This window comes from Rhipicephalus sanguineus, chromosome 2 (genome assembly GCF_013339695.2).
Source record: "Rhipicephalus sanguineus isolate Rsan-2018 chromosome 2, BIME_Rsan_1.4, whole genome shotgun sequence".
NCBI lineage: Eukaryota > Metazoa > Arthropoda > Arachnida > Ixodida > Ixodidae > Rhipicephalus > Rhipicephalus sanguineus.
This window is the reverse complement of record NC_051177.1, coordinates 28,683,730-28,709,833: the sequence shown is the minus strand read 5'-3', so window position 1 is coordinate 28,709,833 and position 26,104 is coordinate 28,683,730. Positions and strand designations below refer to the sequence as shown.

The 26,104-nt window shown below is 50.3% G+C and overlaps 1 protein-coding gene across 1 annotated transcript in view; it reads right to left on the bottom strand.

Annotated features, from left to right (window-relative positions):
• LOC119382618 (rho guanine nucleotide exchange factor 17) overlaps positions 1 to 26,104 on the bottom strand; it is a 128,450-nt gene that overhangs the window by 82,181 nt on the left and 20,165 nt on the right. Inside the window, exon 3 of the mRNA XM_037650398.2 lies at positions 23,647 to 25,993. Within this exon, the coding sequence (XP_037506326.1) occupies positions 23,647 to 25,993 (2,347 nt within the window). The remainder of the gene's footprint in view (positions 1 to 23,646; positions 25,994 to 26,104) is intronic.

Sequence of the window (26,104 nt, the reverse complement as noted above, 5' to 3'; positions counted from 1 at the left end):
CGCGACAGACGAGTGCCTGTTTTCTAGAGTAATTCTGGTGCCCCGTACAAGAATCGAAGCAGCAAGTATGGCCCATTGCATACGGCAAAGTGATAGCGCATAACTTTGTGTACGTCTGACATGACTGTTCGCATACCTATCGCGAATACGTGATGAACATGTCCGCAATCTTACGATATGGATATTACATCTGAGGTTTAACCCACCGCGGTGGTCATGTGGTCATGGTGGTTTACTGCTGACCCGAAGGTCGCGGGATCGAATCCTATAGGCGCGGCGACCGCATTTCAATGGCGGCAAAATGCCAAAGGCCCGTGTGCTTAGATTTAGGTGCACGTTAAGCCCAGTTGGTCGAAATTTCCAAAGCGCTCCACTACGGCGTCTTTCATAATCATATCGTGGTTTTGGGACGTAAAACACGTACAATCATTAAATCTGGGGTTTAGAAGAAAACGTAGCGCTAACGCAGAGACGTAATACATCACGGAATATGCCATGCATTGAAGGCAAGGTGCCCAAGGTTTCATACGTAGACACCCTGTTTACGTCATTACCGGTTTCGCTTCGACCGCTAACGCCCACTGCACGCGCAACTATACAAGTGATCCACGCGCAGCGAGTAGAGTCAGTGAAAGGTCAGCTGTGACTGGAAATCCTTTCAACAGGAAACGCGCGGTACCGGCTGCCTTGCTCGCCGCTTTAAGGGATTAAAATTCCCGGGCTTCGCGGGCGACCGCTTCCTCCGAGCGCCCTCGGTCGAAGCAGGTAAAAGGGATGATGATGATGCTTTCTTGCCCGCGTAACCGTGCCGGCCGCCGCCGCTGCAACGTCGACGTGGGCAGCGCGGAAACCAGTTTTTCGCGGTGGCGGCGGCGTCTGCGGAGATGCGGGGACAACCCTTCCGTGTCCACGAACCTTACAGACGGGAGAAGAAAGCGTCGCTCCAGTCTACACGGCGCGGCAGACGAGGCTTCCGCCAAGACGTGGGGCCTCCCGCGGCATCACGCTCTGCTCTCGCCCGCAAATATCGAGTGCCACGACGGCGGGCAACTACATGGAGCGTATTTCCAACTTATTTTCCGCGTCGATCGCCGCGCTCAACTAGAGCTTAATGCGAAGCTTTCCTAGCAATGGCAGAAATTCGGCCTTGTTGATAAGATGTAATGCACAACTTCTTTAGCGCAAAGCAACGCAAGGACAAATTTTGGAGAGGGACACGAACGCGTTGTGTCCCTCCCTTTTTGTCCTTGCGTTGCATTGCGCTAAAAAAGTCGTATTTATTTCCTAGCAAACCTTCTACGACTTGCTACTGCCGCTATTGTCTTGTCGAATAACGCAGGACAAGAAGAAGGGTAAGGAGTAAGGGTAAAGAAAGAAAGAAAGCGACTCCCCCTTGATCATCCTCTTCCTATACGCTTTATCGGTTGCCGCCTTGCTCAACTGCTTTAACGCTACAAGCCCGGACGTCGAGGACACACAATTCGACGCGGTTTGCACGCGGCCACCAGCGCTCGTTAAAAGGGAGCAATGCGTTCCGACTCGCGCGCGTAACGTTAGCTCGGTGCGTCGTGAGTTGGAATCGACACGCGCGGCCTCCCGTGTCGAATTGTGCGGAGATGACGCGTCCCGTCAATTCTCTTAACGTGACGAACGTCTATACGGCGATCGGACGCGCGGAAAGAAAAGTCTCGCGCGAAGCCGACTCTCATAACAGATGCGGCGCTTACACTTGGCACTGACGGACGGACGGCGCGGCAGAAGAAAAATGAAAGGGAAAAAAAACTCGGTCGTGCACTGGCTGGAGGCAAAATGGTTTAGACGGCCCTTCAACTCTCTTCTCTTGCTAGCAATCAAAGTATAACGCCCTCCGGCCACCCTGCCTCCCCGTATACCCTCTAAGGGTCACACGCCATCGCATCCAACGCAAACAGGACGGAGTGTCGTCATGACGGCCCCGCTGAATCTGTCTCCCCAAAATACTTGTCAATGACAGCTCAAAAGACGCTCGCGGATGTATGCAGGCTGTCGTGCGGCGATCTGGGGCAAGTTTCTTTTATTCTCTTTCTTTCTGTCTTTACGTGACAACTAAACAAGAAAAGCGGATCTACAGTTAACTATAACAGCCTTGGCAAAAACCGGTTAGGCGCGCATTCGCACTGAAGTATACAGGTGGGTGTGCGTACAAAATGGAGGTGAAAAGTCGCGCGTCTCCCGGCTTGCCTCGCGTATGCACACGTTCCATGATGCGGCCGCCAATGACATTTTATAGAAGACAGTACGTACACTGTCGTCGTCTATCGGGCGTATGACTGGTACGCGTGGGCCATGGGCCGTTGTTCCGATATCATTTTCAAGTTTATTCCCATGAACTTGAAATACAAATTTCAAGTTAGAAGTAAATACATATGGAGGTCTTGCTGCAAATGACTGAGTGCACGTCTTCATGCTGATAAGTGCATCGAAGGTATCCTACTAAACAATGAGCACAGCAGGGCACTTTCAAAAACTGTTCAACAAAGTGCATGCGTAAGCCATGGGGCGGCGCCCAAAAATGTACGCTCAATAACGTAGCTATCTCGACGTGCATCTTTTTAATGGATATCTCTTTTGTTTACGGCTGCTCTCGTGCGTGAATGTCCAGACAACAAAGCTGTCTGCGCGTAACAATGGTCGTTCAAGCTGCGCTCAGTCTGACTGCAAAAACTCTGACAACAACCGTGGCGTTTTGCGAATGGCCTGCTCGCTCACATAGTTAACAAACATCTCTACAGTGGCGCGGAAGGAAGCGCGTCTGACTGAGAAATCAGTGCAATATTGCACCGGAAGTAAGTATACCCGAGCCATCGAAGACACCGAGCTTTTGGGGTATATTCACGCTTAACAGGAGTACACAAGCCGACAAACGAGGTGTGAATACCAGCCGTAGCGTTCCCTCTAGTAATTATTGCAAAAAAAAAAAAGCCCTTACAGCTCTAAGTGATACAAAGGGGGGGGGGGGGGGGACGTGACACATTTACGACTGTTATGTTTCTGTGAGAGAAACGTTAGCGTTTCGTTCAAAACACTCAGGTTTTGCGCAGGACCACGCTCTTTATTTCTGAATGTTACTGATGCATCCCCTGCTTTGTAATTGATATGCGCGTGAAAAATTATACCCACGCACGAATATTAAATATAAGTTGCTTGGAATACCCTTATCTCCTTCGCGCATACGCAATGAATGTTCTTAGGACAAAATTAAAAGCACTCATTTTGCCGTGCGCGCGCGTGTGTGCGTATGTGTGTGTGTAGCGGTACTCAACTGTCGTGCGAGTCACGCTATACCAAGCGACACATCCCGTTGCTAAAACTAGAAGCAGCGCGAAAAAAACGACGACAAAAATAGGAACACACACAACAGGACTAGCGCTGAACTGCCAACTGAATGTTTATTGAAGAATCACCACTTATAGCTATGCCACCAAAAACGCCTTCCGTATGATAGTGCCCATTCCAAGCTTGTAGAAAGGGGAATCGCCATCACCTGTGTACAAAGTGCAATTAACAAATCATGTGAGCACCTAATGAAGGCTAGCCTAATGCATCAGACCGAAAGACTTAAATCATTCGGTTACCCTACTTCCGTCATCACAGCTGTGAGTGAAACTTTGCTACAAAGATTGAAACGTTCAGGAAGAAAAACTGATGAGCAAGAAAAAGACAAGAGACCGTTTCATGTGATACCATATGTGCACAGGTTATCGCATAACCTGAAGAAAGTGGCCAACAGGCACCAAGTCAACCTCGTATTTTCTGCTCCTCGTAAACTTTCAACGCTGTGTAATGCTATGAAAGATCGAAAACAAATGATATGTACTACTAACCATGAAACGAAGTTCACCAAGTGCACCTCTGATGTTGTTTATGAGATACCACTGAGTTGTGGGAGAGTGTACATCGGACAAACTGGGCAATGCTTTAATGATAGAGCCAGGCAACATAAGAACAATGTCAAAAATGGCTATGGCAGCCATCTAGCCTCGCACTGTAAAAAATGCGCATGCACACCCAAGTTCGGGCAAACTAGTTTTTTGACGTTTGGAAAATCCAAAAAAGAAAGAGAAATCGTGGAAGCTTATTTTATCAATAAAGCTGGAGTTAAGTGTGTCAGCGCGGCGTCACTTAGTTTAACTACTCATGAGAGATCTTTTCTCGATAAACACCTGTTAGTTTAGCAATACGCATGTCCGCAATCGTTGGTTTTTTGTGGCGTTTTTTGTGTGACAAGGCGTTTTTGGTGGCATAGCTATAAGTGGTGATTCTTCAATAAACATTCAGTTGGCAGTTCAGCGCTAGTCCTGTTGTGTGTGTTCCTATTTTTGTCGTCGTTTTTTTTTTCGCGCTGCTTCTAGTTTTCGCATCATGAACTGACTCGCCCAAACCTACAAGTTGTTGCTAATCCCGTCGCTGTCTGGCTACGGTAATCCCAGCACTGTTGCGCTTCAGTGGCCGCCAACTGGAGCATCGCAACAGTGTTTCGATTACCGTATATCTGCCATGCAGCCAAGGCGGGAGAAAGGCGTTCTGGATTGAGCGTGGGTGTGAACGAGTGAGTTACCGAATAGTCTCCGGGAGCATATACAGCAACTCTAAGAGAGAAAGGTGGTGGCTCAACAATTCACGCGTTTGTGATCGTGCCGCCTGACAGAGAAGAACATGGATACAACGGGAAAAAACGTATAGTCGACACCGCCATCGTCGTTCGAGAGAGAGAGGGTGAGGGCGCTTGCGGTCCTGGCTTCGGGACCACTGGAACAGCGACGGCGCACGGGGCGCGCAAGCGCGCACGCGCCGCAGTTCTTAAATAGAAAGGTGCGACTCCGCCACTACCAGCAGCAGCAGGTGCTCCAAGCCAGCGCTGGCCCGAATCCCGCTCTTCGATCGCTGCGCCGCCCGCTGGCGAGCGAGCGAGAGAGAGAGAAAGACCCATCCTCCTCTTGCGCCTCCGTGGAAAGCCCCGCGCCGTCATCGTTACCGCGACGAGCGAGCATGCGAGCGCTGTGCTCCGAGCGCTCGTACCGGCGTCAACACCCCGTTATAACCCTCTCCTACGCTACCCCACCCCTCCACAAACTTCCTGCGCCCCGCGGCTGTAGCAGCAACACCCGGTTCGTGTCACTGTCTGGGGACCCCTCTGTTTACAACACGCCTTAGCTGAGCCTTAGCTCGACCTTCTTCCCTCAGCTGTACCTCTTCAAATGGCCGTCGGTGCACCGGCGGCGGGCACCGCATGGAACGCAGCTCAAAAAAAAAAAAAAAAGAGTTCGAAGTTTTGTTTGAGCAGAAATACCTGGATGGGCTTCAGGGTTAAAAGTTGCTCCAGGCATGCTTGACTGGGTCCCTGAAGACGCTTAACGTGGACAATATGGAATGTTCACGGTAAAATTTACAGTCGAGCAAATGAAAACATGGCGTCGTAATTGAAAAAGAACGTTGGTAATCTCTAAAAAAAATAGAGTTACGGTAGGAGCGGCATCAAATATTTATTATGGCGTAAACAGAACTGAATACACGAATACTGAGGCATACCACGCTTTGAAACGTGTGTTACGGTACGAAGAACTTTATTTAAAGATCCGGAGAAGTGCCACCCCTTAGGGTGACACCGCGGGCCGCTCCCACGTGGGGACAGTTAGACCTAGCCTAACCGCCGCATCGCAGGCTCTCTGGACAGCCCAAAGTTGTTGCTGATATTCCGAGCTCTTGAGGGCCGAGCTCCATTTCTGCTCTGTGAGGTCCTTATCCCCACGTAACGAGGGGCACCGCCAAAGCATGTGCTCTAAATCGCACGTTCCCCCGCAGCCAGGGCATTGCGAGCTGAAGTCACTTGGGAAGAGACAGTGCATGAAAGCAAGATTCGGATAAGAATTAGTGTATTACTGCAAGGAAACAAGTGTTGAAGCATGAATACTTGAAGGCTGATAAGTGGCGGTTAGTGGCGCAAGAGCCAGTGATGGCCGAATTCCGCCAAGACAACAGTTAAGGAGTGATCAAAAATAGTGTAAGGTGGCTGTATAGGGGCCTAAAATCCTGCGCACTAAAAGTGCATAAAACTTATATAATTAAGAAAATTATGACAGTGAAGTGAATATTTGAAGGCTGGGCCATTGAGCGTGTCGTGCTGAATACGCCTGCTCTTGCAGCATATGGATGCGGCGGAGTGGGAGAAGGGGAACGTTTACACAGGCACGCACAGAGAGAGAAAAGGGGGGGGGGGAGATCTTGAACCACGACTGTTTGTAAGAGCAGATGCCGGCCATGATGATGTTGAATGCGGCAGTAAACAGCCATTACGAACTCAATGAAATCAGTGTGTTCCTATAACGGAGACGGTAATGATGCCTACCGAATATTCTTCTGTTATATACTCCTCGAGCCATGTCAAAACATATTCTTCTATTGAATGCCGAGAGATCACGAGCGCGGAGCCGCGAATCTTAACACGAATTCACAATCTCTTACAGTATAATTGTTCGTATACGAGAGCATTTCAGCTAGCTGCTGAGAAGATGCTAAGCAGATGCTAAGCACACTGTTAATTTACACGCGCAATGACTCATCATACAAGCAAGAATTCTTTATAGACTTGCTAAGAGAAAGAGCACAATTATCTACATCGGCGACTGTAATTTTCACGCATGTGCCTTGTCATGTATAATTGAGTGCTTGTCTTCAAATCGTTTTTTTTTTTTTTTTCAGACGCTATATATTCCGCTACGTCGAAAACAACTCGTTGTTGTTAGTCAGCGCCCTGTCCTGCTGTCGCCCCTATTCTGTGTCCCGTCCTAGCGCTGCTTTCGAATTTCATTTTATTAGGCCATGCGGTCGGCCAATGGCGAAGTGCACTTAGAAAGAAAAGTGTTGCGAATGTGGGGCTGAATACACAAAGCTTTTACTTTTATTTGTTTCGTATAAGTGCATTTAGCCATTGGCCGATCGGTTCCCGTTTTGCTATATAAGGTAGCTCAGTTTGAGCCTGATGGAAAGAGACAAGTGCAAAGAAAGGTTTCCTTCTTTGTTGTTATTGTCTATTTCCTTCATGCTCAAACATAGCTGCGCTGAAGCAAGACGAGATTATGATGCACCAACTTGCCCAGTCTGCAGTGCATGCCGACCGGTTCCGATAATTATGTCTTGTTACGGCGATCCTGAACGGCTGCCTGCAGCCTTCACAGCCAAATTTTGCAGCCAAACTCATTCAATCACTATTCCGCGGTCAAATTCAATGTTTGTTCGTTTGTTTCATTCGTGGGATTGTTCCAACCCTTTATATGCGTGCGTGCGCGCACGTTCGTGCTTGCCGTTAGCGATTTTTTTTTTATTTCGATCTAAAGATCATCACGATCAAAGACATCCGCATAAATGATCACAAGAACAGGCCCACACGATCACATTAAACCTCTCTGCGCATTCATTATTAAAGATCACCGCCTCAAAATAGGTTCCAAGGCGGCTTTATTATCCACGACCGCGGTCGCACGCATAATGGGACGATTCGCTTGTAACGCCAAACAAGACGCGCGCGTTATTAGCCCGCGAGTACGGGAGCACATTACACAATTATTACGCGCATAACGTAGGTCTCCGTTTCGCTAATGCCAGGGCGCAGGATACGCTTTACGGTAATTAGGCCTCGCGGCGAGCATGAACCGGCGTCAAAAGTACCACGCTTCACGCAATGTGTATACATACTCTCCGACCATCAAAGCGAACGGTTGGGGCGGTCGCAAAAACATTCCGCAGGTGTGACAGAGGACTACATAGTCCGCGGCTCGGGATAGGTCGTTATTTATTTATTCGGGAGCGTTTTATAGCGAGATAAATCAATTGAGAGGCGGGGACGCGTGCAAACGGCTGTTAATACGTGGCAATATTAAATCCCCCCTCCCTCCCCATTTTATTGGTGTGCCGAATAAAACGGGAACAAAATATCAGCGCTTATAGCGGTAGCCACCCGATATCTCGATATCTGCCATTACATTATGCGTGTAATGCACCGGTATGCCTTTTAAGGCTGTTTTTTTTTTCTTTTTTATTCTTAATGAGTTATCGAGTTAGATCTCACGAAGACAAGGTTAACAGGGGCGTGAGTGCTGGTTACTTACGCAGGCCTATATAAACCGGTTCGCGAAGCGGACAGGGGCGAATAGTGGAACGCGATGGTGAAGACTACACACGGTGCCAGGACAGTTTTGTGACGACCGCCGCGTAGCAGGGAATAAGTGTGCTTTGTGATTGGTCGGCCCTTTCGCTTGTGACACGTCCAGCATCCGGAATGGCTGAGATTTGCTCTTATGAACAATTTTTTTTATTGTTACAGTTTTTGTTTTCTTGCACTCGTACAGGTTTCGGTGATTCTTTACGTGATTTCAACATTGCAAGCTTTGCGCACACTTTTTTTTTTTTTACTTTCTGGAAGCATCTCATGCAGAGTAGCTTGTATGCGAACGTGTGTCGGTGAAACAGTTTCACGTAATGGAGAACTCGTGCTTTCCCGCAGGGGTTGACGAAGCTTGACAAACATCTAAGAACCAAGATAAATTTAACGTAAATTTTAATGCTAGTGTAACACAAAATACAATTCCTACTAAAAGAGCATGCGCACTCTTCCGATTTATTATTATTTTATTATTTGAAATGACGGAGAGGTTTATGGTGGCACCGGCTGCTGCTTCTCGCTTAGCAGACGAAATATGCAATAAAAAAGTAATAAGAAGGCCACAAAATTTTATACAGTCGAGCACACTATTCCGAATTCCTCCTCAGCCGGCATTATTATTGTCATTTGATTTGTATACACAACGTTGCTTGTTGGGCGAGTTGGAACGAGTCAGTCATAACGTAGTTCAGCGCAAAAAACAGGCAACAGACGAGCGAGAGGACAAGGACACAGCGCATTCTTCCAACTAAAGTTTATTGGATTGCGACGCATGTATATATACACACAGGGAAAGCAAGAAAAGATAAAAGAAAAAAAACAGGAAGTAAAAACCGAAAGGTGAAAAGAAGAAAAGTGCCGATAAGTCACACACGTGTGCCAACACCGCCCCCCTTCCCATTACTCGCCAAAAACAAAAGCTCTTTGTCAGAAAGATGCAAGGAAGGCATGCTTACGCATGCGTCCCCAGACCGTTTAATTTCCTCAGCCTCGATGAATAAACTTTAGTTGGAAGAATGCGCTGTGTCCTTGTCCTCTCGCTCGTCTGTTGCCTGTTTTTTGCGCTGAACTACGTTGTATACACAAACACACAATGACGCAGAGTAAAGAGGGAGGTAGCATGCTGACAACTGCCACCTAGAGGGGCACAATGCCTGCCTACTCCTTCGGGAATGGGGAACATAGAGGAAGGGAAGATAGGACGAAAGAAAGGAGAAAGAAACTAGGAAAGTAAAGAAGTCACACAGACGGGGACAAACATAAGCAGTAAGAGACATAATGCAGCGCTAAAACACAATCACTAAGAAGAGGAACACAAGACGACGTGTTCCTCTTCCTAGTGATTGTGTTTTAGCGCTGCATTATGTCTCTTAAAAAGCACCAACTCGACCAACACGTTCTTCATAAGTATAGTAACATGGAAAAATGTCGATGAACGCGAGGCCGAATCGGTTTTGTTCATGAAAGTTAGTAGGGCTCTAGGTGTCTGGTCACGCTGAGCAGCGCACCCTCCCGGAAAAAGGCAATGAAGGGTCGCACAATCAAGTACAATAAGTAAGGGAAGATGAGTAGCCGGAGCCATGTATAGGCACCAACCTCTACTTAAACACACTTAATAAACAAAAAAATAAGTCCATACTCCTTAATGGGCAATGCCCGCTGCATAACGAATGCGGGACATTCTAAAATAAGAAGTAAAAGTGTGTACAAGGTGTATAAGCTGTACAAGTGTATAGGGTGTACAAGAGTATAGGGTGTACAAATGCATAAGGTGTAGAAATGTACAGAAGCCACAAGCCGTACTTCACGGACTGTCCACACGTTCTTGACGATATAATCGTTCGCGCATCAACACAGACCACACTCTCAGCTTATATAAGAGGGCTTTGTCCCGAAAGTGCAACTTTCCATAAAATACATAAGTTGGCCCATCTACACGCATATGCTTTACACAAATCCGGTGAATTACTGCGCACGCACAAAGCAAGAGAAAGCCGTTGTAGCTGACTGCATTACGAATAGCTTTAGTAACTTCCATCGGCCGTAACTTGCATATTTATGCAAGCCCGTTCACTAGCAGGAAATAGGTTATCGAGCAGCCGATGGTAATCGTCTGAAGGAGGTTAAACTTCTCATGATTTAATTCGACCCTGAGCACAGACAGCATCTTCAAGCCTGAACATTCTATGAAGAGGTGGGCGGACCTGCCCAACGTGCCCGTTCGCTCGCAATGGAGCTGCTGCCTGGTACGTGTAGTCTGTGCCTGGGCAGGTACTACATGCACCGCGAGTCGCGCCAATGGTATTGAACCCGTTTTCTGCACGAATGCACGTGCTACATAATCGTTTCTCATATGGCGGCCGGCTAATGTACGCGGACAATGTACTCGCTGAGACTTCTTGCGCGGATGGAGTTCAAAGAAACACAAGAGAGATCGCCTTCAGGCGGCCATGGCCCTGGTTCGCACAACGGTGCCGTGTGCCTCTCTATCCTTTATAATCCAGACTTATGAGTCGGCTCATCCTCGAAACACGCGTGCGCGCTTTCGGCAGGGCCGTTGAGCCCGATGAACGAGCTCGCCGCGAGCGAGCACGCAAGTCACTGCGCGGGCAATCGGCCGCACCAGGGAGGGAGGGGTCTCCGGACCCATTTCCATTGTGTCTGGCACCGTCTATCAGCTCGGCCAGGGGTGGGGGTGGCCTCGTAAAGTACAGCACCGATGGAAGACGTGCCCGGTCCGTTTTGAATAAGCGCTCAAGCAGGGCTCTCGACGGGAGGGCACATTTCGGAGCGGCCGATGCATGCAGCAGCCTACGCCCCAATGCGCCGAGCACCTTGCACACACCGCGAGGAGACAAAGTAAGGAAACGCCGCGGCGATCGGGACGTGGCCGTGCTTCGCCCTGTGCTGATCTGACTGGGCGCAGTGAGGCAGACCTTCCCGGCCGCACCAACGGCAATGTGGCTCAGCACGAAACCTCATCCGCGCGACAAGGAGAAAGCGCATGTGGTACGTATACCACAACGCGCCTACTCAGCGCCTCAGACGAAACAACGCGACAGAGATACATGAATGACACAGCGTGTGTATGATATATATATATATATATATATATATATATATATATATATATATATATATATATATATATATATATATATATATATATATATATATATATATATATATATATATATATATATATATATATATCTGATGTTTCGAAGGCGGCAAGGCCAGGGACTCAGCACTACCCGTGTCAATGTCAAGGGGCCTATGTCGAGCTTTTCCGCATTCACGTGATACCGTTGTCCCTTCAAAAGAAGTTACGAAACAGCGTCGCCTCTTGCCACGCAGCATGCGAGAACCTGCGAAGACGGATGCGTGAATACGTCCAAGAATAAGCATTTTTGCTGGTGCTCCCGTTCGGCGTGTGATGAATGTATATATATACCCTATTCTCTTTTTCATCCTGGCAACGGCCAAAAAAAGCTCGCTCCGGCATTTTGGACGAGCTATTCTGGCACGATAATGTGCAACTGTGTTCTTATGTAACCGATTCCTCGAGCTTCAAACGTAGGCGGGGGTGTGAGGCATATATTCAGGGTTGCTATAATCGGGGAGCACGCAGATTTTAACGTCAGAGCCTGTCACTGACACCGCCGTGAAAGAAAGTGCCCTTTACGCAGAGAGGTACGCAGAGCACGTGCCATGGGCATCAGCTTTTTACGTTCGCACAGTATAGACGGCGGCACAGCATATACTGTCTCGGTGACGCATTTATCCAGATATGCTTGACATAGAAAGAAACAGAGAACACGACTAAAACTGAGAGTTGAAGCTCGTACGTGAACGCGGAAGGCAAAACCAAACAAAGAAACACAACCACGGAGATTGAACGAAATGTTCCCTTAAACTTCTGTCTTAACTGTTTGTTCGTCCGTAGATGCTATCTTTCCGCGTCGCGACAAAAAGTCGACGTATGATGCTTGTCGACCAAACACAGAAACACAAGAAAGACTGATATATTTAAACACGTATCGGTACTCTTGTGCATTATGTCACAGCGGGGCAGATGTTATTAAATGCATGTAAAGAGATGTTTGCTCCCGTTGGACACCGGTTACTGCTCTTCATCGATGAGTAACCCTTTTTATTTTATTGATGAATGTGCTTACTTTCGCATAAAATAAAAACGAGACAACTATCTGGACCCATAGCCACAAGGCTATATGGGTGACGTGTTTGTTTATTATACACGTTTCTTTCTCATCGTTTCCGTTTCCGGCCGCGGAGGCTATACCACTCACTGCAAAGCAACTTAACATAGACCGTACTGCATAGACTGTAATTACAATCGATGCAATATACGTAGACTTTTGTTTCGACGATATCGGCAGGCTGCAGCACATGACACACGCTCGAACTCACCAAAATATTTTGCCCGATTTTCGCGCTTTTACCTTTAGCTATACATTTAGCTATATAAAAAATGATGTTTTCAACCTAACCTGAAAGGAGGAAACCGGCCGGTGCAACTGCCTGCATATCTCGAGAGGTTAGATCCGCCGGCAACCTACAACATCCTGCTCCTCTGTTTGAATGATTTCTGCATTTACTTTCAAGTGGAGATCACACGTTAAGCTTCCTAGAACTATGCTACAGTTCTCCTTTCTCCTGCTTCATTACTCTTTACCTTGTTTTTCGTTTTGCACTGCACCATAACGAAGGCCTCGACTGCTCGTGAACACTGTCACAAATTAATGAATGAATGATCACAAGACAACGTGTCCGCGGGTCACGCGTATTCTCGAGCTGACACGACGTTCGCGTCCGCCAAGTCCACGCAGCAGTTCAAGGCGGCCGAGCTTTTGCCCAGCTCGACGGGGCTGCGTGCCATGCCGAGGAACGAGCGAGCGAACGCGGCGACGCGGAAACCCGCCTCGTCGCCCTCGTTCGGGCGCCGGCGGAGGACGCTGATGAAGTGCCTTTCTTCTCGCCTTTCACGGTCGCGCCTGGCCATGCAAGGCGTCTCTCCTACGCGCGCGCGATAGGCTAAAAATGACCACCGCGGCAAGCGCGAGGCGTCATTACGCGCCGCAATACAAGCGGCGAAGACGTAGCATCTGGGAGATCGCATTGTACGTATACGCATATAGCAGTGTACGCAGGGGCGTTAGCAATCTGGACAACACCACCGTAGCAGCCTGTATGAGTGTGTGTGTGTGTGGCGGGAGAAAACAACACTGCCTCTTTCGCTTCTCTTATCGCTCATTCGGGCTTGCGCTGCATGCAGTGAGCTGACTTCCACCGTTTGGCCCGTTCGCGGATGATTCCGCCTCTGTAATGCAGCGCGAAAAAAATGAGCGCCATTCCACGAGGTACCGTAAAATTTCGAGTACACAACACAGGCCCTATCATTACATGCGATGGGTAACTTGGCATCCTCTGCACATACTCCGTCGCACCAAATATGCATACGATCTGTGGAGTAGTACAGATGCTTACAGGCCCGGGTCAGCTGGTCAGTGTCTATGTACCTGAGCCGGCTGAGTCTTTCAGATAAGAAAGGATGGCTGGCCCTATACATACGCTACTAAACCTTCGGCGGCGCTTCCTCATCAGTCGGGGAGAATACTGTCTGAGGCGATCCATACTTTCATATAGCGTCGCGTGGTCTTAGTTAGATAGAACATAAATCATATAAACACATCCCCCTCCTTCTCCTCATCTTCATCATCATCATCTATCTGCCTCTTGCCTTATTCTAGTGCAGGGTAGCCAACCGGGCTCAGCCTATTTAACTCGGCTGCTTTTCCCTAACCCATCTCTCTCTCTCTCTCTCTCTCTCTCTCTCTCGACAATGTCAAAAAAGACCAACAAAACGACTTATACATCCTTCATAGCCTCAATACCCGGACACAGTATGCGAGAAGAGCAAACGTAACGGCGACGATCCGGAACGAGAGCTCGTATTGTGTGCGCCGTTTTACGGTATATACGAAAGCGGGCAGTTTGGTGGCCGGGGGTGCCGGCAACACACACACAAACACGGTGCACGATAAGGCTCTTGCACATCGAAATTACGTGGGTATTTTTGAGTGACCTCAATGATGTATTGTGCGAGAGGTCCGACATGGTGTATTACTATAGACCCGGTACGCGTTGGCGGGGCCGATTGGTGTCCATGGACGTACTGCCGCACAAAGGAAAAAGTTGAGCTAGCTCTTCTCTCAGGTCGAACGGCCAAGGTCAGGCCAGCTCGTTTCTTTAGAGAACGCTGTCGACGTCGGCCGCTGGTGTAAGATGGCCGCGGCGCTTTTATAGCGACAGGGCGAATATGGCGGAAAGGAGCGAGGGGAAGTTAAAGAAGAAGAAAGACGGACCGCAAACTCGTTCAACTGCCGAAGTACGCCTGCTTTTATAGCCAACGCGTGCGGATTTTGTTTCACGATTCGATCGTTACTTGGTCGCCTCTTTTTCGTCGCTTCTGTGCTCAAGTCAACCTCTCGACTTTATGAAGCCGTTTCGCCTGCTTAATAAGACGGGTATCGACGTAACCGCTTCTAAAAGCCCAATAAAACCGAAGATTACAACGTCTTCTTGTTCGTATATCTGCAGGTTAATAGCTAGCCCTGTCTCTGTCCATGCAAAGTGAGCGAAATAAACCAGAGAACAGTTCTCTCTCTGTTCTCGTATAACGTAAGGCTTCATTTGGTTGTAAGGCTTACTTTTTGTCGCACGCAAATACGCGCTCACGAACCAAATTAATTAAATATATTCCGGGGTTCTTTGTGCCAAAACCACATTAAGATTATGAGGCACGCGGTAGTGCGAGAACACGAATTAACTTTGACCACCTGTGTTCATTTACGCGCACCTTAATCAAAATACACAGGCGATTTCCTATCGGAATTCGCTGGCCGTGGACGGGAATTGAACCCGGGCTCTCGTGCTTAGGCAGCGCAATGCAATAGCTGCTAAGCCACCTTCCCTCGCATTATAGCACCATCACTTTAGCTTCTTTGATCTCTTTCGAGGAAAGAAAGAATTATATACATATCATGCAACGAGAGCAACCTTGTCGTTTTCCATGCTACAACATGCTTAGGTTTCCAGAGACTCCGGGTTGTGGTGAAAAGAAAGCAACGCCATGTAATACTACGGCTTGTACATGACGTCACGGTCGCCATATTGGTGAAACCTTCGGAGCCGTCATAGCGCCGGAAGAGCAAAGCCGGAAATTGGTAGTCCGTTCAAACGCGAAGCCTGCAGTACCTTCGTTGCGTGTGATTCGCCGGGTCAGCGGCCGCGGTGACGTCAGTGCAAGCCCTGGCGATAGCGGCGAGCACGCGAACACAAACATCGCTATGTCGTCGCCCTTGTCACCGCACAGCCGAGGACAGTTTATATTAGCGATGTTTGTGTAAAGCACGCAACCATGACTTTCTCGCTTCAATGGCGAAGGGCCCCGAAAACTTATCGTACACTTACCCCTTGCGCACCCTCCACGTATCACGTGACATCGAAACTGGCAGCAGTACAGTGCAGTTGCACATACGTTCATGGATAGGAGTGAGTATACATACGCTTGACATCGAGTGCGCGGGAATAGCAAAACTGCTTCCGTGGCTGTTCTAATGAGGACAGTGAACGCGGCAACGCTGCGTGTTCCATTAACAGCTACTGCTCTGGTAACAATGATGTCTGGGACATTCGACCGGCTTGTTTTGCACTCAAGTGTGCCGCTGTCAAAGCCCGTCTCCAGCTCGGATCGAGAAAAACGGTGGGTAGTGCACAATGGGGCGGCCGAACCCGATATCAAAGTGTTGCACATGTATGCGCGTTTTGGGCATGCGACACGGTCGCACGCCGGAAGCCATGAACGAACACTAAACTTGACCTTTCATTTTCGCAGACTACTAGACACGTAGACAACTGCATCGTTGAACTGAGATTGAATAGAGACGATGTTAGCCAACAGTGGCCAATATTTAGCCAACTGTCAGCCAACATTAGCCAGTGCAAGCCAAGGTTGTCCACCATTTAGCAAAGAGTTCATCGTCGTCAGCAGGAGCAGCCTGACTACGCCCACTGCAGGGCAAAGGCCTCTCCCGTGTTTCTCCAACGAACTCGGACCTGCGCTTGCTGTGGCCACGTTATCACAGCAAACTTCTTAATTCTCATCTGCTTACCCAACCTTCTGCCTCCCCCTGGCGCTCTTGCCTTCCCTTTGAATCCAGTCTGTTACTCTTAATGACCAACGGTTGTCTTGGCTTCCCACTACATGCCTTACCCATGCCCTTTCTTTGTTTTGATTTCGACTAAGATGTCCCTTAACCACACTACTCTCTTCTTGTTCCTTAAAGTTACACCTACAATTTTTCTTTCCATGGATGGCTGCGTCGTTTTCAATTTATGTTGCACCCTGTTCGTGAGCCTCAAGGTTTCTGCTCCGTAAGCAAGTACTGGTAAAATGCAGATTTTACAGGCCGGTGGCCAGGGGAGGGGGGGAGGGGCTAGGGTCCAGCCCCCTTCCCGAAATTTTGGTGAAGTGGGTGTTTCTACCAAAAATAAATACTGAAAATAGGTGTTTCTCTCAAATAGTCAAGATTTTCAGCAAGTGCCCCCCCCCCCCTCCCCCCGAAAAAAATTCCTGGCTACGGGCCTGAGCTGTTATATACATTTCTCCTGAGGGATGGTGGTAAACACTCATGATTTGAGAATGTCTGCCAAATGCGCTCCATCCCATTCTTATTCTTCTAGTTCTTTAAATCTCTTAGTTCGGCTCCGCGGTCGCTACCTTTCCTAAGTACACGTATTCCTTTACCACTTCCAGCGCCTCGCTACCAGTCGCAAAGCGTTGTCCTCTTCCGATATTGTTGAACATTAGGTTTCTGCATATTAATCTTCAGGCCTATACCGTTATGCTTTCCCTGTACAATACAGTAATCATGATTTGCAATTCGGCGCCCGAGTTACTCATCAAGGCAATGTCATCGGTGAATCGAAGGTACTCTCCATGAACTTTTATCCCTAACTGTCTTCGCAATACCACCCGTCATTTCCGTAGCTCAGCGACCACATAGCAGTACGGTTCGAATCCTTGCAGGAAAGCGCACGTTTCGACGGCACTGCGCGAGGCCTCGTAACTTGGCACCTCGTTTGGAGGAAGCGAGGAGGAGGGGGGCCTCGCTAAGAGCAACAGCAGCAGCAGGAGCGAGGCCAGCCTCGTTTACGTCCCGGCTCCCTCCGCCCACGTGGATCTAAAACGAGAGCCTCCACGGCCTCCGACCGCGGCCACCGGGCAACAACGCTCGGCACGCCGCGCGAGCTGCCTGCTACCGGGGGCCCGCAGCAGCCGCCAAGGCGCCATCCGCGAACCGAAGTGTACACCTATACGAAGACTTGTTAAAGGAAAAACTCTGGCGTTGAGATCGTCCAACTTATATGTCGTGGGAATGAATGATGGGTATTGCTCACGGATTTCACTAGGAGGCGGCCACTGTGAAACCGCATCCTCGATATCGAAACCGCACGTGTTTTTCTTTTTTTTTTTGTCAGTACATTTTAAAGAGTTCGAAGCGCAAGCACGTAAGTGCTTTTTGAATTTTTTTTTTTAGGTAGCGGTATTAAAAACTTATTCCATGAGTTCCGAGGCACCATGATACTCTTTTTTAAAGCTCTCGGCACCAGTGTTCTTATATACAGCAACAAAAGAAACATTTCTAAAATTTGTGTCAGTACTGCTTTAAGCAATATGTCTCCAGTGCTGTCCACCTTGACATCAATCAGGAATGCAGAGAGCCCGTGCGCTTTGTAAGAGATCACGAGCGGCCCCTGAAGCGCGGTCAGCTTCCTTCCTTCATTATGTTTTTTTTTTTTTTAACGTGGTTATCGATGAGTGCGTCGGCCTTCGATCGGAGACGAGGTCACAGTCAGAGCACGTATACTGTTCCTGTTACCTACGAGCTATTGGTTAGGAGTATACCGGTAGCGCCGCGTGTAACGAGAACACGCATTCAACGGACACGGCACGAACAAAATAGGACAGTGCGTCCGTAAAAAGGCCGAAGAGACTAAACGAATGCTATAATCGCAGCTGTTTTGGAAACTGTACTCATCATCGTCATTATCAGCCTGACTTCGTCCACTGCAGGGCAGAGGCCTCTCCCATGTTCCGCCAACCAACCCGGTCCTGTGCTTTCTGCTGCCACATTATCCCCGCAAACTTCATAATCTCATCTGCCCACCTAATTTTCCGCCTCCCCCTCACGCGTTTGCCATCTCTTGGAATCCAGTAAGTTACTGTTAATGGCCACCGGTTATCCTGCCGACGTGCTACGTGCCCGGCCCATGTCCATTTCTTCTTCTTGACACCTGTCGACTAAGATGTCCTTAAAGGGACCGACAACTGGGCAGAACGTGTGATTAGATTCTGGTAGAAATGAAAAGACCATAAAATATAGTGACAGATTCCAGCATCCTTTTCGCGTTGCGAGTAGAAAAGGTAACAAAAACCGGTATGTCGCGCAGCCTAGCGGAAGAGCCTTGAAGCAGGATTATGAAGACGGTCACTTTGCTGTACGTAGTCTGATGCTGTCATGCGCGCCATAATTAGTCCTAAAAGTTAGAGTATGTATATTATTATCGATCCCCGCTTTGTTCTGTGCTGCCTACGAGGTAAAAGGAGTTGCACGGTGAGAAGCGGCGCTGCCTTCGCGGCCGCCAGTGGCCCATGTCCAAACCGCGGCGCATGCGCGCGGAGTGCACGCATGCGCAGTAAACCACCGCGCTTGAACACAAACCGCTCTCGCGCTCACTGTTTGCAGCATGTGTTGTCAAGTGTGTATAAGACTTAATATTCGCCGCAGGTAGAAAAATTCTCGTTAAAAATGTTTGACGGTGTTTTCTACGTTACCATTTCGTGGCTAGACACTCTGACCAGTTAACTTTCCGTTGTGCTGAAGAAAATAGGTGTCCTAAAAATTGGTTGTCAGTCCCTTTAACACCCGTTTGTTCCCTGACCCACTCTGCTGTCTTCTTGTCCCTTGGGGTTACACCTATACCATCTTCCTTTCCATTGCTCGCTGCGTCGTCCTCAATTTAAGCTGAACCTTCTTCGTAAAATGTACTGACGCTCCGCTGAACACATGCGGCTTAAAGAAAATATAAAAAAGAAAATGTGTTGTGACAGCTGATACCAGGTCCAGTCAAAACAAATTCATGTTTCGAGATCCGTCGGATCTCTTCTTCCTAATTTTTCGCGCATGTTAATGAGCAGGTTGCACTAGATCTAGGCCCCTCCTCCTACATTCTAGTATTTCTTACAATTCCGCATTATATAATGACTTTCCAATCATTACACCTCCGCGTTGTATAACACTCTGCCCTAAGTACAACACAGATGCAACGTAAATCCAACATCCTCAAGCTAGCCCTAGCTCAACGATTGTCGTTTTCTCTACACATGGCTCATACCCACACTGGGGGGATTGGCCTGAGGAACGACTAGCTTCTTTCTTATCAGTGGTACTGGCCCGTAGCAATATATCTAAAAGAATATCTTGCTAAATTCTGCTGGATTTAAATATTTCGTTGCTGATAATCGGCACTACGAATCAATAGATTAGTTAACTACAGCATCTGGGACGACAGAATACAGAAAATAATGAAAAAATTCACTCACTACTCGGCCAATCACCTGCATTGGGTATGTGCCATACTCAGGGGACAACTCAGTGGCGTAGGCAGAAACTTTTTTCGGGGGGTACGCCCTTGATCCGACGTGGGGTCTGGGCAGGTAAGTGTGGTCGAGTGTCATATTGTGCTCTGTATCCCATGGCAGACAAAAAATTCGGCGGGAGAGGGGGGAAAGTACGGGCTCGGTGTGCCACCTCTTCCTACGCCACTGCAGCAACTACAACAATACCTTCCAATCTGTTCGGCAGCAGCCGATGTGAGTGCATTCTTTCATTTGGCACGAATGAATAGCGAAACCGGTGTTTGTACTGAGATGAAAACTTCCTTTCGAGCACAGAAAGCTACAGTGCGAGACCCTTCAAAGTTATCTCCCATGGCGCAGACCAATTTATATTCACCACCGCTCGTATACCCGCTGTAGTGAAACGCAGAACCATTTCTGTCACGCGGCAGGAAGCGTCCAATCAGAGTCCCACGACTTTAAACCCCGCAGACTGAAAGAAAAGCGTCCCACGGGTCTGCACAAAGTAACTCCCTCCACGAGTTTCAAAGCTCGTAAAAATGGTCCTGCCGCCCAAACACTCTCTTCCGCCGTGCGCTTGCGAGCGCTTCTATTTTAACAAGCATTTGGTCCGTACAACACGCAATGAAGGAGCGCAAACGTACATTGTCATGGCAACTCGCATCGCGAGAGTAAATCGTAGAGTTGTGCTGACAGATTCCGTTTTCGGGTGCGTTCGTGTGCGCCGCGTAGTTAGCTTGAGCTGACTTAGATTGTTCACAAGTGCATCGAGGCCCGAGACCTCCCTAAAACGTAAAGCTGCTCCGTTAAACTTCCGCTGATATGCATGCCTCGCACTGCGATATTGTTTTTTAATAATTATTTAATGCTGCGCAAAGTTAAGCTGAAAATCGTGAAAAACAAGGGACCTGCGTCCCTTGTGGTGCATTTAGTAGTGACAAGCAGGCATCGCATATAGAGGAACACTCGTCGGTTATAGATAGTAGACAGTACAGAAGTACTAAGCTTGGGTGTATCATTTATTATGCCAGCGTAAGCAACAGCCAGCCCATGCACAAGATCGTAGAATAAAGCTATCGTTTAATCGTTTTGTCATATGAGCAAGATCATCGAAGCCAGACAAAAAATAACTCTTCATCGGTCGTTAAATTGTAACAGCTTTCAGCTTGTGTGTCGCCATGATAACACCTCTCCCCCCAAACCAAGGTTCAAGGCCGATGCTGCTTTGGCTTGCATAACTCGGCGAAGGAAAATACGTTCACTATGTCATGGTCCACAGTTCGATGAAAAAAATGTCCTTTTGTATTTGGTAGAGTTGCGCGGGAAGATGTGAGCGGTACGTGATAATCGGTGGCGGAGGCGGGGGTGCGGTGATGAGTCGGTGACTATAAACCTGTCATTTTCAACATTTTCAAAAAGCATCCCTTGTCACGTCCGCTCTAGGAATGTCGCCACGCGCGCTAAGCCTCGATTACGCAAGCGACACGGCCACTGCATACATGTGTGAGTGGCATCGATCCAAGTTTGTGAATTATCGCCGCAGATGCGCAAAGCCGCGCGGCGGCTGCGCGATTTTATACCGCTGCAGCGCTAGCGCGGTGCTTCTCACGCCAGTTTGTAAATATAGTGCAAGGTTCAAAGTCCCCATCGTGGGACGAGGTCGGGCGCCTGGAAAAACACGGCTCGGATGTGAAAGGGAGGGATGGATGTAAATCAGCGGGGCAACGTCCGAGCGTCAGAAGTTTTTTGAGTGCGGCTGTTGGCAAGGCGACGCACAAAACTGCGCAGCAAAGAACGGGGGCCATCAAAAATCGAACAGGAAAGTCGCTTTCCAAAGTATGCGGCAATGCAACGCCGGCGCGTCGTGGACCCTTTCCTGCGTGAGTTGGCTTCACCGTTTGCTCATTTGATCCCAACCGCGGCGAGAAAATACAACACAGAGAAAAGATTCTGTGAAGCCACAGTACTTTCGAACCGTAGAGGCCAGCTGACAACTCTCGAACTCCTGCATATTTGTGACTCGTGCGCTGTTGGATTGTACCGTGTGCACACATCTTGTGTTCTATACTGTATGACACATCCCGTGCCCTTTTTATTATTATTTTTTTTGTATTGTAGATTTCGTTTGCTAAGCGAGGAGTAGACGGTGCCGCCATAAAGGCGCCAACCTCTCCTATTTATCATTTCAATAAAAAGGAAAAATAAATTACAGAGGCATTTCATATCTCCAAATGCAACGACACGTGCCTAAGTTGTATCCCAACGGCCACAATGCCAGAGCATGGGAAATGATATTTTTGTACGACAAGCGTCAATAGAGATAAAGCTTGCATTAATGAAGCGCCGTTTTTGTACGGCTTTTTTGTTCTTAAGAAGTGCGATTGTCTGTTGTATGGTAGTGCTTACGAAGTGAAATTGCCTGTTGTATGGTAGTGCGCCGGTATACACATATACTCGTATCCCAGAATAACTGGGTCCAAAGAACAAAGCAGAGCTTACTAGTGTCGTCGATCAAGTGAACAAAACAAAGAAAATCCGACAGGGTTTGGTGAAAAGAGGATGAACTTTGGCCATAAGACCGAAAAAATGATAACTTCGTTCAATAGCCGTACATTCTTTCAGCCCAATATTTTGCCAAGTACATGTGCACAATATATACTTGTATGCACAGGGGTGACGGACAATAAGCTTGCGGAGACGCTGCTGCAGATCGTTCCTACACGGTTACAGTTACTAGACTTTGTTTCACCTTGTTTTATTCCCTGTATGCCTTGCGACAAGTCCTCCGCAAATGAAAATAGTAAGCATTTCTTGAGCTCCATTCACGAGACTTATCCTGTACTTTCCTTTGAATGAAATGTAACACGAGATTCAGTCAAAAGGAACGGTAATGAAACCCGTTGTGTATAGTGAGCAATTACTGTGGACCACAGCGAAGCAGCCACAAGACAGCCGTGAGCAGAGTACTTCACCCCTATATGAAAGTTTAGATTAAACATCATATACAAGATTATATTGAAGAGAGAGAGAGAGTCGGAATAAGAATAGAAGAAAGGCAGGCAGGTTAACCAGGGCTGAGCCCGGCAGGCTACCCTGTACTGGGGAAGGGGGAAGGAAAGTTAGAGAGGAGGAGAGAAAAGTCACTCTCAGCCGACGTAAAAGTTCCACGTTTGCCATCGCAAACGGCGAATCAGTCCGGTATCCTTGAGAAAACGCAACAGCGCTTTCGTAGCCTTTCGGAACTGTGATGGGCAGCCCCATGGTCCCAATATCTTCTCGACAGTGAAAGCGCTTCCGTCCAGTTTAGTCAAATGTGGTAGAGATGAAATTTCAACGGCGATATCCGCGATAGAAATAGTAATAACACAGAAACTGTAAAGAGGCGAGGTAAACAAACACATAGTCCTACAGTCGAACTCGGCTTCTCACAAAAGCCAAACACAGCACTTAGGCCACAGCACGCCGACAGTGACGTCACCTATATGGCGGAAGGTCGACGCTCTCACAGAAAATCAAAGTGCGCCGGTACACTGGCGCTAAGCGTTGCACGCGTATACCACTGAAATGCTTAACCCGTCGGTACTCCCTAGCGTGACGCCACGGTTCAAAGCGCCCAGAATTCCTTGCAGCGGGGCGTAGCTTGGCGTCACCGTGCGCAAGAGTCACGACACTAAATGGACGAAACAGGAATGTTTATACCAAAAGATGACATGCACGCACTCACCTGATGACGTCGCAAGGAGCCCGTCCTGACGAGCAAGGGCGAACCATCTGACGTCGTCGCGGGGCTGCTGTGGGAGCGTTCGTGGTGGGCAGCAGCCACTCTTTCGGGCGCGCCGCCGCCGCTCAGCTGCGGGGACGGCGGCACGGGTGACGGCGCGGGCGTCGTCGATCGAGCACTGGAGTCGCCGCCGCCGCCGGCGGCCGCCGTCAACCACGACACGGGTTGGGCCTTGGCCGCGGCGGCAGTCTCGTTCGCGTTGTTGCACACCAGCAAGGAAGCCGTGTCAGAACCCGTAAGCGGGTAATTGGCGCTGATCTTTCGCCGGGGCGCGGAGGCCTCGGGCACTGCCTCCAGAGACGCCGAGGAACTCTTGAGCTGGGTGTCGTCCAGCGAGAGGCTGTTGGACAGGTGGGCGGGCCTGGACCGAGCCGCCATCGTCGGTGCGTTCGTTGCGATCAACTTGGCACCATCACCACAAGTCGTCGTCGTCGTTGTTGTCGTCGATATCGTCGTCGCCGGGGTCGTCGCTGGCACCGCGGGAGACGTCTGAGACTTCTCGGCCGGCAGAAGAAAGCTGAGCTCCTCGCAGAAGGCGGTCTTCTGCTTCTCGCCGGTCTTGCGCATCTCCTGTTCGAGCATCTCACCGTAGGGCCCGCGGAGCCGCTTCTTGGAATACCGCCGCTGTGGGCTACAGGTGCGCTCGGTGTCCGACGTGGCACGCTCCGAGTCCGACAATGGCGGCGGTGGAGGCGGCGCAGGCACCGGGGTGCGGCTCAGCGCGGCGGGTCCCGAATGCTGGCGCTTGTGCAGAGCCCCGGGGCAGGAGAGCTGCGGCTCGCTGCGGCAGCACGCGCCCAGCAACAGCTCGGTGGCGGCGCCCGTGTTGTCGGCGCTCGGGTCGGAGAGGTGCTTTTTCTTCTGGCTCTTCTCCTGACGCGGCTCAGGCTGCTCAGGTCGCGAGGACAGGCTCTGCACCACGTCGCCGAACGTCTCTTCGCCCAGCGCTTCACTGGGACAGAAGTGGCTGTCGGCGAGCGACAAGTCGCTCGGCTGCTTCTCCGGTCTTCCACCAAGCGCCTTGAGGCCGTTGCTGTCGACCGAGCCGAAGGCCAGCTCCTGCTCGGCCGTCTTCCGCTGCGGCGGGTATGTGAGCGAGCGGCCAGTCTCCTTCTTGGGGCCCTCGACGGGCGCCAGCCCCTTGCGCCGCTTCCGCTTCTCGGGGGGCTGCGGCGGCCCGCGGCTGCCATCGTCGTCCAGAGGCGCGAAGCGACAGCCGCGCTGCACGCGCCGCTTATCCGCGGGCGGAGAGGCCTCGCGCTGGTACGGGGTCTCGTCAACGATCGACTCGACGGCCGAGTCCAGCGACAGGCTGGACATGGCCACATCGTCCAGGGCCACCCTGGAGGCGTCCCTGGCACCACCACGTCCAGTCAGGGGCCTGGAAGCGGGGGCCTTGCGCGGCAGCGTCAGCGACTCGCGCGGGATCGCGGGCACTGACGGCAGGTCGGACGTCGAGAAGGAAGCGCTGCGGCACACCGGGGCGGGCCTTCGGTTCCACGACTCCGAGGGCCTGCCGGGTGCACCGACGGGGCTCTTGAGCTTCTCGGTTAGCTCCCGCAGCCGGGATCCCTGCAGGGCTGCCTGCTCGGACATGGCGGAGGGCTGGCGACCCTCGTCGACCAGCGTGCCGCGCTTCTTGCGGTAGCGCGAGAAGTCGATAGAGGCCAGTATCGTCTTGATCTGCTCGATCTCTAGCGCGTCGTCATGGCGGGCACGCCGGGCCAGCGTCAGGTAGGCCGGCAGTTGAGGCTTGGCGCGTACGCGGGGCGAGCTGGGCTGCGAGCGGGCGCAGCGCGGGTTGAGCCGGGACGCCGCCTCGCCGGCGTCCGGCAGCATCACGGGCGCTCCCGCATGGCCGCCGGGCACCTCCTCCAGCTGGCTGCAGATCTCCTCCAGGGACTGCAGGATCGCGTCCAGGGGGCCCCGCGCCGAGTCACCTTGCGCCGCGCCCAAGATAGGCGCGCTATTCTCGTCGCGGGGCTCATCCGAAATAGCGCCGCTAGCCTCGGGCCCCTGCGCCGCTGCGGCGCACAGGGCCTCCCAGGCCATCCGGATGTCGGCGCAGCTCGAGCCCTCGTCGGCCACGAGACCGCCGCCCGGGGCGCCCCGCAGCGGCGTGATGGCCGGCGCTGACGCCTTCTTGCGCGGCACGTGCGGCACGGACAACAGCCGGCCGCCGCCGTCGCCGCTGCACAGGCATTCGTCGGCCGGCTGCGAGCAGCAGTGGCACGGGCCCGCGCGGCCGCCCTCGGCACCGGGCTCCGAGTCGGCGCGCGTCAGCCCGAGCCTGCGGAGCGCCGTCGGTCAGTTGCGCGCTTTAACTCGGCATGCGTGCAAGCGATCGCGCTTCCTGAGTGCGCTCAGCAGGTCAGTATTGGCGTTAACGACAAAGCAATTG